Source organism: Panthera tigris, chromosome C2 (assembly GCF_018350195.1).
Source record: "Panthera tigris isolate Pti1 chromosome C2, P.tigris_Pti1_mat1.1, whole genome shotgun sequence".
Classification (NCBI taxonomy): domain Eukaryota; kingdom Metazoa; phylum Chordata; class Mammalia; order Carnivora; family Felidae; genus Panthera; species Panthera tigris.
The window spans coordinates 18,753,876-18,768,699 of record NC_056668.1 but is presented as its reverse complement, the minus strand read 5'-3'; the positions used below and the strand labels follow the sequence as shown (position 1 = coordinate 18,768,699).

The 14,824-nt window shown below is 38.3% G+C and overlaps 1 protein-coding gene across 4 annotated transcripts in view; it reads left to right on the top strand.

Annotated features, from left to right (window-relative positions):
• Nucleotides 1-14,824, top strand: part of JAM2 (junctional adhesion molecule 2) — a 61,631-nt gene that overhangs the window by 29,814 nt on the left and 16,993 nt on the right. For all 4 annotated transcript variants that reach the window (XR_006222039.1, XM_042998450.1, XM_042998448.1 and 1 more), the window contains exons 2-4: nt 4,594-4,659; nt 10,725-10,832; nt 13,052-13,204. Coding sequence is in view for 3 of the 4 variants with exons in the window: in XM_042998450.1 (XP_042854384.1) it covers nt 4,594-4,659; nt 10,725-10,832; nt 13,052-13,204 (327 nt within the window). In the remaining variant the exon portion in view is untranslated. The remainder of the gene's footprint in view (nt 1-4,593; nt 4,660-10,724; nt 10,833-13,051; nt 13,205-14,824) is intronic.

Sequence of the window (14,824 nt, the reverse complement as noted above, 5' to 3'; positions counted from 1 at the left end):
CAAATGAGGATATTAACACAGTGGAGTCGCATCTTATTTAGATGCTAGGTTCTTAAGGGGAAAATTTATTCACAGTCAAAATCACCCTTTAATTCTTTAGATCATCATTAACTCATCAGGACATCAGCCACGGGTAGGTCCAAAGCCACATCTTTTATTTTTCCTTATACTTTGGCGTGATTTCCCTTTCTCTGCATATAGGATGTCAAGGTCTCGTTAAAGGGAAGGGCCAGAATGTCCAGTTTAAGAGACTAGGACACGTCTGTTTGTGTGCGTCTCTCTCTCCCTCCCCTTCCCTCTCCCCCTCTCCCTGATCCTCTCATCCTCTCCCCCCTTGCATGATAGTGAGATAGATAAGTATATTATCTAACTCCTAATTCCTACTTCATTTGGTTATTTCTACCTTATAAATACACTAATCCATAATAAATACTGGATGGTATTATTTTATCTATTACCACTAGCCCCATGCATCTTTTCAATATTCATTAGCACAATGATTGTATATTAGTGACTGTTAAAGCCACATTTTATTTTCATTTTTGAAAACTTATGAAATAACTAATATCCACAGTTTTTAGAACTTGCTTGGTACTCTCTGTAGTGTACTCTTAAAGCAAAAAAAAAACCTCTGTGACACATCAATTTTTCGTCCAATTAAAAGTGTTACTTTCTTTTTTCTTAAGTTTATTTATGTGTGCGTGAGAGAGAGAGAGAGAGAGAGAGAGAATGAGGGGAGGGAGAGAGAATCCCAAGCACGCTCTGTGCTTGGAGCCCACCTGAAGTTCAAACTCATGAACTGTGAGATCATGACCTGAGCCATGGAGGAGAGTTGGATGCTTAACCAACTGAGCCTCACAGGCGCCCCCAAAGTGTTACTTTAAAAATACTTTTATAGTAAATTTTTAAATTGTGGCATAAATATAAATATTTATTCTTAATCGTACTAGATTATTCTTAGTCACACAAGAGTATTTTAGATGAGCGATAGTGTAAGAAATTTTATTTTTAGAGTTGGGAGAAAAGAAACATAAAAGGTTTCATTTGGTTAGGGATTACTTGACTTGGAGTTGTTAACAATTATGGAAATAATTCTCTCTTAACCTCATTTTATGAACTTCTGCCAGTGATTTTGGAACACATCCAAAAACTATTAGAGATGTTTTGTAGCTAACTTTAAAACAATTGTTGACCTCAGCCAGCAGACCTACAGGACAATTTTTTGTTTGTTTTCTTTTTAAACTCATTCTGGAAAAGTGAAGAAAAAATAAAAATCAGTTCAAGAAAACAGCCAACAGAGACTCTTCCTAAAATCTGTTAGTAAAATGTTGATATAAAACCCAACGTTTGTTTTCATAAAGTTACCGGGTTCAAGTTAAACACCACCACCACCAACAACAAACAAAACACAACTGAATTCCAAGACCAGAAAGGCTTGAAACAAGACAGAACTCTTATAATAAATGATTTCTTTTAAGATTCACAGCTTTCTGTTTAAATAAGTTCATCATAGATGACCACACATTTTTGATATTTTTACTTAAATAAAAGCAAGCCTAGAAGTAAATAGAACCAGAGGAAGCAAGGTACCTAGAAGACATCACTTAAAATCGCAGAAATAAAGATTCAGGTATCAAGAAGTAGCATCTATTTATTAATTTACTAAAACTAATCCCCTTGATAATTTGTTTGGCCTTCATAGTTTTTCCCATTCAGTCAATCCTCTCTTTCTTAGTATCTGGGACACTTTTTTTTCCTATTCATATGTATACATATACAAGTTCTGAAGAAATTGATCACGTTTCTGAAGTTCACCACTGCTACTTTTCCATAGGACTTTTCAAGCGATTTTTGAAAATTTAAGAAATCTTTCTCAAAGGATGTTTTAGCAAATAGGAAACTGGGATTGAGAAGAGGGGAAAACAATTGAGCCCAGGGCTAAATCTTCCGATCTCAGATGAGACTAACATTCGCCTCAAATGAAAGCAGATCTAAGCCTGCTGAAGAAAATAAACTTTCTCAGTAGGCAGTGCAGTGTTTGAAAAGTTCAAAGATGTGATGATGTGGAGGGAACAAAAATTTTCTTTTTCTCTTTTGCCCAGATTTCTCCCTCAACTGGCTTCTAGGGAATAGAAATCTTCATTGTTTTGTCTAAAAAAGGTACTAAAATAGTTCAAAAATCACAAGAAATGCCTGTCACAATCAGAACTTCTCTGAGGGCACTAATTTACCCACTGCTAACGGAGAAAAGAGGCTTTTTCAGAGTGAGCTTTGAAAGTGTCACAGAAAAATGGTTTGGAATCAGTATCACTGGAAAAACAGTCCGCGATCATGCAGCAGGAACGTATGAGATCCTGACTCTTTGAGCTTGGCCAGCTTAGGGTCTTCCCTCCCGATGATCTCTGGAGATCTGGATCCTCCCTTTGGGATCTACAAAACAAAGTTGGGGAAGGAGAGGAGAAACTGGAAAAGGAAGGCAAATAGGGGTGACAGTGGGGTTCAGAGGACTATGGCACATATTCTGGGTATGTGACAGACATATATGGAAAAGGGAAAAGGGAGATACTTAAAAAGATTGCTTGGACCCCTTCATTTTTTTTTTTTTTTATTACTATACAAGTAAAAGTGATATTATGAGATCATTCTTTGGTGACCTGAAGCCTCTCTAAGACTGAGCCACATAAGTCTGCTGTATATAAATATATTTACAACTGTGGGGGCACCTGGCTGGCTTAGTCAATGGAGTGTGTGACTTTTGATCTTGGGGTTGTGAGTTCAAGCCCTATGTTGGGTGTAGAGTTTACTTAAAAATAAAAATCTTTAAAAATATATATACATATATATGTATACATATATATATATATTTGTGTGTATATATATATGTGTGTGTGTGTATATATGTATATGTATATATATATATATTTACTAATGCCAATAAAAAGGACCAGCTCAATTCTACATTCTTCTCATAGACACCACCTTTGCTGACTTGCCTAACAAAGATGTTTGCAATTTAGAGATATAGAACCTGAATAGTTATACAGTGTTAGACAGGAGAGCTAGACATTTGAGGCCTGTAGGTTTCTGAGAGTTTTAATTTCACTGTCCAGGCTTCTAAGAGAGAGAAAAAGAAAGAAAGTTATCCAAAATAGCATGTATTCCTTAGGAGTGATGAAACTGAACACAGGGAAGATTAATTAACATGCCAATGTACATATAGATGGATAAATCAAAGATGGCATGTTTTAGGAAACATTTTTTCTTCCTTCCCAGAAATGTAGTAAATTATTTCATAGTTAAGAAATTCTAGGGGCGCCTGGATGGCTCAGTCGGTTAAGCGTCCAACTTCAGCTCAGGTCATGATCTCACGGTTTGTGGGTTCCAGCCCCGCATCGGGCTCTGTGCTGACAGCTCGGAGCCTGGAGCCTGGTTCAGATTCTGTGCCTCCCTCTCTCTCTGCCCCTTCCCCACTCATGCGCTCTCTCTCTCTCTCTCTTTCTCCCTATCTCTCTCTCTCTGTCTCAAAAATAAATATAAAAAAAAGTTTTGGGGTGCCTGGGTGGCTCAGTCGGTTAGACGACTGCAGCCCAGGTCATGATCTCGTGGTTCGTGGGTTCGAGCCCTGCGTCATGTTTTGTGCTGACCGCTCAGAGCCTGGAGCCTGCTTCAGATTCTGTCTCCCTCGCTCTCTGCCCTTCCCCCACCCGTGCGCGTGCGCTCTCTCTCTCTCTCTCTATCTCTCTCTCTCGAAAATAAATAAACATTAAAAAAAAATTTTAATTCCTGGTTCTACTACTTTGTTGTTGAAGTCTTAATCATGCCTACCACACCAAGTCGTTTTGAATGTTGAATTGTATCAAATAAAAAAAAAAGTAAAAGCTCTTTTTAAAATGAAAATTTCTGTGTAGGCTTATGAAAGTGATGATACACCACCATCATCATCATCATCATCATATTATTATTATTATTATTAGATCACATGAGCCACCATAACTAGTCAGTCATTTCAATCCTATAGACCAATCGTGGAAAAACATTGAAATGTTTGGGGAAAAAATAAAGATATTCTGCTTGCATTTTTCGTCAAAATTGTGTATATAAAATTTATATGCAGTATATATTATATATATGTTTCATAGTACAAAATACGTTAAATGACCTATTTCTATATAATATAGGTATAATCAAGGGATAAGTTTGTAAAGCAACTTAAACCCTTAAACAATTAGCTTTTATCTTAAAGGGACACTATCTTAGGCAGTATATTGCATATTAAGCTAAATTAAGGGCAAAAACATCTGTTTAACAATCAGGCTTTGTTAAGAGATTGTGTTGTCTGTCATGGAGCCCTAATAGATTCATGGGTTTGGCTTTGTGAAAGAAAAGCAGAAAAGCACAGTACAAAAAAATGGAAGAGACATACAAGGTTTGGCTTCGTTTTTCTTATTTTGATACTTTAACACCTATGTGTTACGAATGTGTGAAGCAGTCATCAAACTTTAGGCCATTTTTCCTTATTGTTCCATTCCATTCAGATAGTTGCAAGTGGCCTTTGGTGCTGTTTTAATTGTCTTATCTGTTTTAATCTTTCAGATCATAAGGCCTATGGATCGTCTGCCCCAAAAGGCCATCAAGTAGTCACAGCAATAGAGTATCAAGGTAGAGTAACTTACTGATTTTCACGGGCTGGGTTGTTTACCTCAAAAGTATGATGCGTATGATGTTATCTTTCTATTTGTTGGGACCCTTTGCCTTGCCTCATACTGACCCTTCCTTCCAACATGCCACTCTGTGCTATTTCCACTTGAGAATTCTTTCTCCACCTCCTCAATGGAAATTTTGGACATTTGATGAAAGACCTGATGTACAAAGAAGGCCTCTTGTTGGGTAAATTATCTGCAACAAAGCAAATCTAATTTGTGAAACTGGTAGATCTTGCAAAGATCTGGAGGTCTTGCAAAGTTTCCAGCCAGCTGGATATGGCAAATGGAAATTAACACTGCAAACCCCACTCTACTTAACGTATTTGAGATGACATTAATATAGCCTATTTGGGGGTACCATTTTGTTATGATTTTGTCCTGTCAAGTACATTTATAACAGGGAGTTGGTGTTTCATGGGTATAAAGTTTCACTTTTGCAAGATAAAAAGTTCTAGAGATTGGTTGCTTAACAATGTGAATGTACTTAACACTACTGAAAAATTAAAAATCATTAAGGTGGCAAAAAGTTAAAGGTTATTAAGATGGCAGAGGTTATGTGTATTTAACCACAATTTAAAAAAAAAATTTCGAAGCTCTAATAACCAAGAAAAACTTTTTAAGGGCTTTATAAGTTTACTTCAAATATTGACTACCTGCTACTTTTCTGAAGGCTCTTTTGCCTAGAACACAATAATACTAGGCAGACAGAAGAATTACTATTTCCTGAGTGTGCTGCTTGTTTAGGCCCGAGATTGTAAACATTTAAGAAACAAGTTTCAAATGTGTCTGATCCCTCTTCTTCAGGCACGTCTTAGGTTCCTGGAGTGTAGAGAGACAGGTTTGAAGGAAAGAGACAGAGATTGAAGAAGAGAACTGGATGGGGAGGAACTAAGTAGATTAGTATTTAACTAGTATTTGCACAGTGCCTGGCACATAGTGTTACCTAAGCTTGTGCAGTAAAAATGTGCTATCGTAACCACCAGCCTGCCATTCAAAAGTAACACATCAGTTGATAACAAACCACTTAAATAACTATTTCAGTCAACTGAGTTCTTTCAAAAGTCCTAATATTTTATGTGATTAAGCTAACAAAACACTTCTTCTTTATCATGAATTAGTTTTAAGTGGAAAGAAGTGGGAAGAGCAAATTAATGATTGGGGGTAAGTTAGGGCTTTGGAGGATGAACAGGGCTGGACAAGATGTCAAAAAGTTGACAAGAAAGGCCAAAAGGGAAGAGAAGATGGGCCAGGACTCTGTGAGGGACAAAGGAAGTGAACCGTCCTACTTTGTACTTTCCTGGAGGTTCTTACTGTTGGAACCAGCTGGGTACCATGAATATATGTCCCTGCCCCCGCTTCTGCCCAGGCCCTATGGCATGATATCTCAGTGAGGTCGCCAAAATTATATTCTTCAGTCTTACATTACTTTTCAACAAATGTACTGAGATGAGGGGGGCCTGGGTGGCTCAATCAGTTAGGCATCCAACTTTTGATCTCGGCTCAGGTCATGATCTCACAGTTCGTGAGTTCAAGCCCTGTGTTGGGCTCTGCACTGACAGTGTGGAGCCTGCTTGGGATTCTCTCTCTCCCTTTCTCTCTGCCCCTTGCCTGCTCCCTTCCTGTCTCTCTTTCTCTCTCTCTCATAAATAAACTTAAAATGTATTGAGGTGAAATTCACATTCGAATGAGTGATTCAGTAGCATTTAGTACATGCACAATGTTGTGTAACAACCACTTCTGTCTAGTTGCAAAAATTTCCATCGCTCCAAATAAAATCTTGTACTATTTACATTACTTTTTAATGCGTGTTCTATTTTCAATATAAAAAGTCCTTCTATGATGTATTGCAATCAAATGTTAGTCTTACCCCCAAGTAAGCATTTTCTATTGTTTTGTTTCCCCTTTGCTCCTTTTACTTAAGAATTGTACTTTGATTCGATTTCATATGTGCTCCAGTCATTCCAATCTAGCTCTCCTTAAAGGCAAAAATAAATTTCTATCTTCATCCACATTTTAGTTGCAGGATATCTTATGCAGTAACTTAATTTCAGTTCAAGTCTAAAATATTTTGTAATTTATGTCTCTGTGTAGGTACTTTCCACCTCATTCATTTTTTGTTTCTTGTCTCTCCGATGTCAACAAATCATGAATTAATTCCTTCTTTTCGGTACTGCTGTTTTGTGTCACTTCCCATAGCGGTGCCAAGAACAGAGCAAGACTGAAGTGAGGGCAGCTTTGCTAGGCTTATAAATTATATAAGCAGCCTTTATGCAGAGTGTCCAATCCTGAGAGCTATAAATCAGTTTAATAGAACGCCTTTTTCTCACAGAAGTAATTTCTTCATAAGTCTTCAGAACTGCTTTGGTAGCATCGATTCTGTTTTTGCGTTACATCAGATTCTGATGATTTTTTTTTTTTTTTTTTTTTTTTTAAATTTTTTTTTTCAACGTTTCTTATTTATTTTTGGGACAGAGAGAGACAGAGCATGAACGGGGGAGGGGCAGAGAGAGAGGGAGACACAGAATCGGAAACAGGCTCCAGGCTCCGAGCCATCAGCCCAGAGCCTGACGCGGGGCTCGAACTCACGGACCGCGAGATCGTGACCTGGCTGAAGTCGGACGCTTAACCGACTGCGCCACCCAGGCGCCCCTCTGATGATTTTTTAACTTGAGCACAGAGAATAAAGTCAGAAGATAAGTGGCAGTACAGAATCCTAGAAAAACTAAAACCTTTATCTTTCTATCGATGTGATTCCTAAAAGTGGCTGTTTTGCTACATGAAAATAGTTATTGCTAATAGTTCTTCTAAACAAAGAAATCTCTTTCCTCGAATCAAGAGAGACATGTTTTTGGAAATGAAATGATCATCTTATTTAAAAAACATGGTACAGACTGTTAAAAACTGAGAACAAACTGAGGGTTGATGGGGGGTGGGAGGGAGGGGAGGGTGGGTGATGGGTATTGAGGAGGGCACCTTTTGGGATGAGCACTGGGTGTTGTATGGAAACCAATTTGACAATAAATTTCATATATTAAAAAAAATAAAATAAAAAAAAATAAAAAACATGGTACATTTGTATGCTTCAGTATGCCTTGCTTTGGGAAAATATGATTTATGTCTGTATCCTATTTTTTGCTGTCTACAACTGAGATAACATTTTAGTTCAAATTCGAGTGATTTTTTTAGGTAAATTTGGGTTGTAGAAAGCGTGGGTTTCTATCACGTCAAGGCGTACTTCAACTACAATGACAAGACGTTTCTCGTGAGTGAAAGCAGTTATAACCATTGAGGGGGCACCTGCTGTGTACCAACTATATAAGTATATTACCTCAAGCATATTAGTATATATAAGTACATACCCAAGTGTATAAGTATTTTACCTCATGTAATCTTCACAATAACTTCGTAAGAGGAATACCATCATTTTTTTTCCTTTATACAAATGCGAATATAACGTTCAAAAAGAGTTAAGTAATTTGCCCAACATCGCACACATTGTATATGGGAGAGCTCCAACTCCAAAGTCCGTGCCTTAAACTACTACATTAGGGTTTAATAACCCTGAGGGCTACCTACAGAATTACTCTGATCGTAAGTGCTGTATTTTAGCTGCAAAGAGAGAGGAGAGTCTGTGGTAGTTAGCTTCTCCATTCATTTGGTTCTTTATCCTCAGATGTTGACGCCATGGTTCCATTTGACTTACTGTTTCTCACAGTTCTGGAGGTCATGGTGTTGGCACCTTCAGATCTAGGCACCGGCCATTGCCTTGCTTGGAATACTCCCGAAGAAACACATGATGAATTCCAGTTTCGAATTCTAGGAAATTTGTATTTAAATTCTCAAGAATTCTAATTTCTTTTTTTAAGTCTTTGGTCAAATGTCACTCTCTAATTGAGTTGAACTCTGACTACTCCATTTCTCTTTTTCTTTTTACTGCACCCCAACATTCCTGATCTACTCAATTTTATTTCCATAGCACTCAGTCTCTATTCTGATTTACTCTACTTTATTTCCATAGCGCTCCTTGCCTCCTAATGTGGTATTTAATTCACTTTATGATATTTCTTACGTACCTGACTCCCCCTGCAAATTGCAAGACCCAAAAGAACAGGGATCTTTGTTTTGCTCACTGATATAGCTCAGGAACAAAGGTGGACACCCAGTAAGTACTCAATAGTTGGACCAATTGGAGAGAACATTCCTCCACATCTTACATGGTCATTGGAGTGAAGCTGGAGTGGTGTCAGTGTATTTAGGCAATCCATTGGTTTCATTTTTGAATATAGTTTCTGCAGAGGTTTTCCATGGAGCAGCGAGGAGAGAAGTCAGATCTTCTTGGTAAAAAGAGCCGTGTGTGTGTATGTGTGCGTGTGTGTCTAGTTAAGTATATGAAATATATGAGCAGTGTGACTGAATACAAATTTATTCCTAAGATGTAGGCGTGTGGGCTAAAAATGAGTGTGGGTGTGTGTTTAATTGTTGGAAACTCAACAAAATACGGGAAGGAAACCTATCTAAAACTCAAGACTCCGGAAAGTCACCACCCATTCTCCTTAATCAACAGAACAGAACCGTGTTTCCTCAGACAAGTCCCTCAGCACACATTTGTCTTTGTGGCATAGTTGTAAACATGCCTGTAAAACGATGTCTCTTCGTAATGTAAACCTGCTCTAAAAACTTCAGGCATTCTTGATAGCAAATTTTGTGGGCTTCCCCCCCCCCCTTGCCTTTCTTTTCTCTGTTCTGTTTTCTTTTTTCCATTACCTTTTATCCTAACAACATGTGTAAAACTAAAAGAAAAATTAGAAGCTACATATAACAAAAAGTCATAATCCTATCTCACAAAAATCACCGCTGGGTTAATATTTTCATACATATTCCTACAGGCTTTTTGTCCATATTTGTGTGCATATTAATAAACCTGGGATAGTACAAGAATTGCTTTCTAATCTACCATATCATATAATATCCTGAATTCTTTTTTAAAATGGCATTCAATCTCCTACATCAAAATCAGAGATATGGAAAGGATTTTAACATAATGTCTCTTCTAGTCAAAGATTGGTGTTTTGGGGTCAAACTAGATGCATCGTGGGGGAAAAAAATCTCAGAAATATGAAGGTGACACTCTAGATTGCCTGACTGAAATGTGCCTTAAAAATATTTACAAGCAGAGTTTCCTTTGGTAACTCAAAGCAGACACAGGATTTCTCCCCACCTTGGTGATCTTGTTTGGACAGTTAAGTGGGGGTTCCTTCAAGGTTCCAGGAATTCTTTAAAGATGTGACTGCAGTAAATTTCCTGTAATAAAGTAACTGAAATGAACTACAGGGAGGCAGTTAAACTTGATGCCAAGACTGAATCTTTTCATAATTTATCTGGATAAAGAATAGGAATCCATGATTTAGTAGAAGTCCATACTGGGTTTGTATTAATACATCCATAGAGAGGGTTATCAAAAAAGGAACCTGAATGAGATTGTAGCTTGTTGATGGAATGTTTGTGGATTCCACAGGCTGGACTGGGAGCCTTTCTTAGGCACTAGGTGTGAAGCACCCTCTCTGTTAACCTCCATGGCACTCATGGCACTTATCACAATGGATCAAAATTACATGATCTTGTTTGCCTCTTCTACCAAACTGTAACCTTGATGACTGAGACTGGGAATAGTGAGAGAAATCGTTGACCATGACTGCCATTTTCACATTACTTACTATGTCCAGGCATGTGTGTTTTGCATATATTATTGTATTTGAGGACTCACTTCAACTCGAGGAAATACGGTCTCATTTTACAGATGGTAACCGAGGCTCAAGAAGTAGGGTGAGTAACATAGTGTCGTGCAATTATTATGGAGAAGAGCTGTAATGCTCTCAGGTTCATCATGGAGTCTTTTGAAGTGATTTATGAGTGAATGAATGAATGAATGGGAATAGCTGAAGGCTGTTTAACAATTTACTTAAGTAAAATATAAATTCATAGGAACAATTAGAAAACAAGTATTTTTGTTGTTGTTCCTAGAGGTTATATTAGCCTGCAAATATGCAAAGAAGACCATGTCCTCCAGGTTAGAGTGGAAGAAACTGGGCCGGAGTGTCTCCTTTGTCTACTACCAACAGTCTCTTCAAGGTAAGATGCTGTAGACTTGAGGAGGTGAGAGCAAGAGAACACCAAATGTAGCCCAGATTCTTTAATTTACAAATAAAAACAGGACAGGGCTAATTATGGACAATGTGGGGGTTTTTATCATTTTATTTTATTTCATTTTATTTCATTTTACTTTATTTCATTTTATTTCATTTTATTTTATTTTATTTTATTTTTATTTTATTTTCATCATGATAACGATACTCTTTAATCCCTATCCCATATTTCCCCCATTCCCCTACCCATCTCCCCTCTGGTAACCATAAGTTTGTTCTCTACAATTAAGAGTCTTTTTCTTGGTTTGTCTCTCTCTCTCTCTCTCTCTCTGTTGTTTTTTTTTTCCTTTGCTCATTTGTTTCTTAAGTTCCACATATGAGTGAAAATCATACGGCGTTTGTCTTCCTCTGACTGATTTATTTCTTTTAGGGTAATAGCCTCCAGCTCTATCCATGTTATTGCAAATGGAAAGATTTCATTCTTTTTATGGCTGAGTAATATTCCATTTTGTATATATACCTCATCTTCTTTATCCATACATCTATTGATGGACACTTAGGCTGCTTCCATAATTTGACTATTGTAAATTGCGCTGCAATAAACATAGGGGTGTGTGTTACCGCTTTGAATTAGAATTTTTGTATCTTTTGTGTAAATACCCAGGGGTACGATTCCTGGTCCATACGGTAGTTCTATTTTTAATTTTTGAGGAACTTCCATACAGTTTTCCACAATAGCTGCACCAGTTTGCATCCCCACAAGCAGTGTACAAGGGTTCCTTTTTCTCTATAACTTCACCAACACTTGTTGTTTGTTGTGTTTTTGATGTTAGCCATTTGACCGGTACGAAGTGATATCTCATTGTAGTTTTGATTTGCCTTGATGAGGCGTGATGTTGAGCATCTTTCCATGTGTCTTTTGGGCATCTGTATGTCTTCTTGGGAGAAATGTCTGTTCATGTCTTCCGCCCATTTTTTAATTGGATTACTTGTTTTGGGGTATTGAGTCATATCAGTGCTTTATATATTTTGGATCCTAACCCTTTAGCAAATATATAATTTGCAGATATCTTCTTCCATTCCATAGGCTGCCTTTTAATTTTGTTAATTGTTTCCTTCATTGAAGAAACTTTTTATTTTGATGTAGTCCCAATAGTTTATTTTTGCTGTTATTTCTCTTGCCTCAGGAGATCTGTCTAGAAAAATGTTGTTATGACTGCTGTCAGAAAGATTACTGCCTATGCTCTCTTCGAGGATTTTTATGGTTTCAGGTCTCACATTTAGGTTTAATCCATTTTGAGTTTATTTTTGTGTATGGTGAAAGAGAATATGTTTTGTAAGTATGAGATGAAACCAACAATGACTGAGACCTAGAACACAACACCCCCAAAACAGGACAGAGAACAGAAGAAGGCGAAGTCCGTGGAGACCCTGGACCCTTCATGTCTCAGCTCATTTGTAAAGGATGTAAAATGCAATTGTTCTTGCTGGCTCAGTAGATTAGACTCTTGAGAGAAAGGAGGAAGGGATGGTGTGGAAGTGAGGTGGAGGGTCATTGCTCAGTCGTTGTCATGTTACCCTATGTCCATATCACCGTCTAGAAAGCTAGGCCATCACTAACAAGCCTAAGGAGTTAAGACTTAGGCTTATGGGGAGGGGAGCAGGTAGAGGGTAAATACAACTACCTTTAACTGGCGCTTTATTTTTTTTTATTTGTTTTTTAGTGTTTATTTATTTTTGAGAGACAGAGAGACAGTGTGAGCGGTAGAGGGGCAGAGAGAGAGGGAGACACAGAATCCAAAGCATGCTCCAGACTCTGAGCTGTGAGCACAGAGCCTGACGCGGGGCTCAAACCCACAAACCGTGAGATCATGACCTGAGCTGAAGTCAGACGCTTAACTGACTGAGCCACCCAGGCGCCCCTAGTGGGGCTTTATTTTTAATTTTTAATTTATTATACACTTCTTTCCACTTCCTGTTTTTCCTGTTGAATATGTAATGAGCTTTTAAAGCATTGATAATAATAGATGACATGCTAAAATAATTTGCCTCAAAAAATAAAATAAAATAAAATAAAATAATTTGCCTCAAAATAATTCAGTGCTTAGAGGCACAAATAGAATAAAAGCGAGGTGACTTGAGGAAGGTAGTATAGGGAAAGTTAGTTGCATTCTTATTAACGTCATTGTCTTCTTTTTCTAAAAGGTGATTTTAAATATCGAGCTGAGATGATAGATTTCAGTATACGGATCAAAAATGTTACAAGAAATGATGCTGGGAAATATCGTTGTGAAATTAGTGCCCCATCTAAGAAAGGCCAAAACCTGGAAGAAGATACGGTTACTCTGGAAGTACTAGGTATGATGCGCTTGTATCTGTGGGATTACTGTTGTCCACCCTCCCTCCCTCATCCCCCAGCCCTGGGCAATGAGGCAACCTGGGGCCCCAGTCAGGAAAGTTCTAGAAATCAGCACCTTTCCTGCAAAATCTTGGCTGTATCTCCTCTTCACCTCATTTGCTGCTGAAATTTTACTCTGACTAATTTTTTCTGACAAGATCTCTTATCATTTAAGATTAAGGTGAATCTTAATGGCCCTATCCTGTACATAGGAGCAGTTCCCCTAAGAGTTTCTTTTTCAGTACCTTTCAGTATATGTGGTATATCTCTTACCACATAAAATCCTATCACATGAGATGATGGAAAAGCAATAAAACGAAAAAGTAGGCCAGAGAAAGAGTTAGAGGTTATTTGGTAAAGAGGGGAAATTTACCGTGCATTTACCGTGCATTTACCGTGCAACTAGTATGTGTTAGGCTCTTTCACATATGTAATTTTACTTAATCTTCACTGACAACTTCAGTTTTATAGATGAGAAAACAGAAGCTAAATGATTTCCCAAGTCTACACAGCCAATAAGTGTCTGGACCAGGATTCGGACCCTGGTGGAATTAACTCCAAAGCCAATATATTTAGTTACTCTGAGACTGATCGATAGATCCTAATAGCTCATGCCGACAGTTAGTGGAGGAACATGGTCTTTTCTTCTCCATAGATATTAATATAAACTGTTGATCATAGAGAGTCAAATAACTCCTCTTCCTTTTTCTATACAACCCAGGGTCTTCCTAAAATGCTAGCGATGCACCAGTATAGTAGAAATTTAATTCAGAAAACCTTGCAGGAGATTCAGCTGGTACATGAGTCTTCCATTGCTACAGAACAAATGATCACAAGCCTAGCAGCTTAAAACACCAGCCACTTATGAGCTCACAGTTCTGTAGCTCAGAGAAGTCCAGGAGGTAAGGCCGTGCTCTCTGCCTAGGGTATCACAAGGATGAAATCAGGGAGTCAGCTGGGCTGAGTTCTTGCCTGGAGGCTCCGCAGAGATGCCCACTGCCAAGCTCACTATTGTTGGCAGATTTCAGTTCCTGTGGCTGCACTACTGAAGTCTCCATTCCATGCTGGCTGTGAGCTGAGGGCCACACTCGGCTCCTGGAGGCGCCACGTCTCTTGCCACGTGGCCCTCTCCACCTAGAGTCCGACAAAAGCATGTTGAATCCTTCCTGTGCTTTGAATCTCTGACTTTCCCTTCTGTGACCGACCAGAGAAAATGACTTTTCAAGGGGTCATGCAATTAGGTCAGACCCATCTATGTTATCTCCCTATTTTAAAAGACAGTAGATCTGGGACCTTAGTTACAGCTCCAAAATCTCTTCGAAGTAGTACCTAGATTAGTGTTTATGGTCTAGAATCAGGTCCAGAAATGGCATATATCACTTTTCCCACGCGCCATTGGCCAGAACTCATGCATGTGACTCCATCTGGCTGCAAGGGGCCTGGCAAACGTGGTCTAGCTGTGTCCCCATGAAGAAAGGAAAGGGATCTCTTGAACAAGTAGCCAGTCTCTATCCCAGGGGTCCAATAAACCCATCTTTACCTGGCTGTTAAAATTCTTGTTTAGCTTATAAATAACCAGT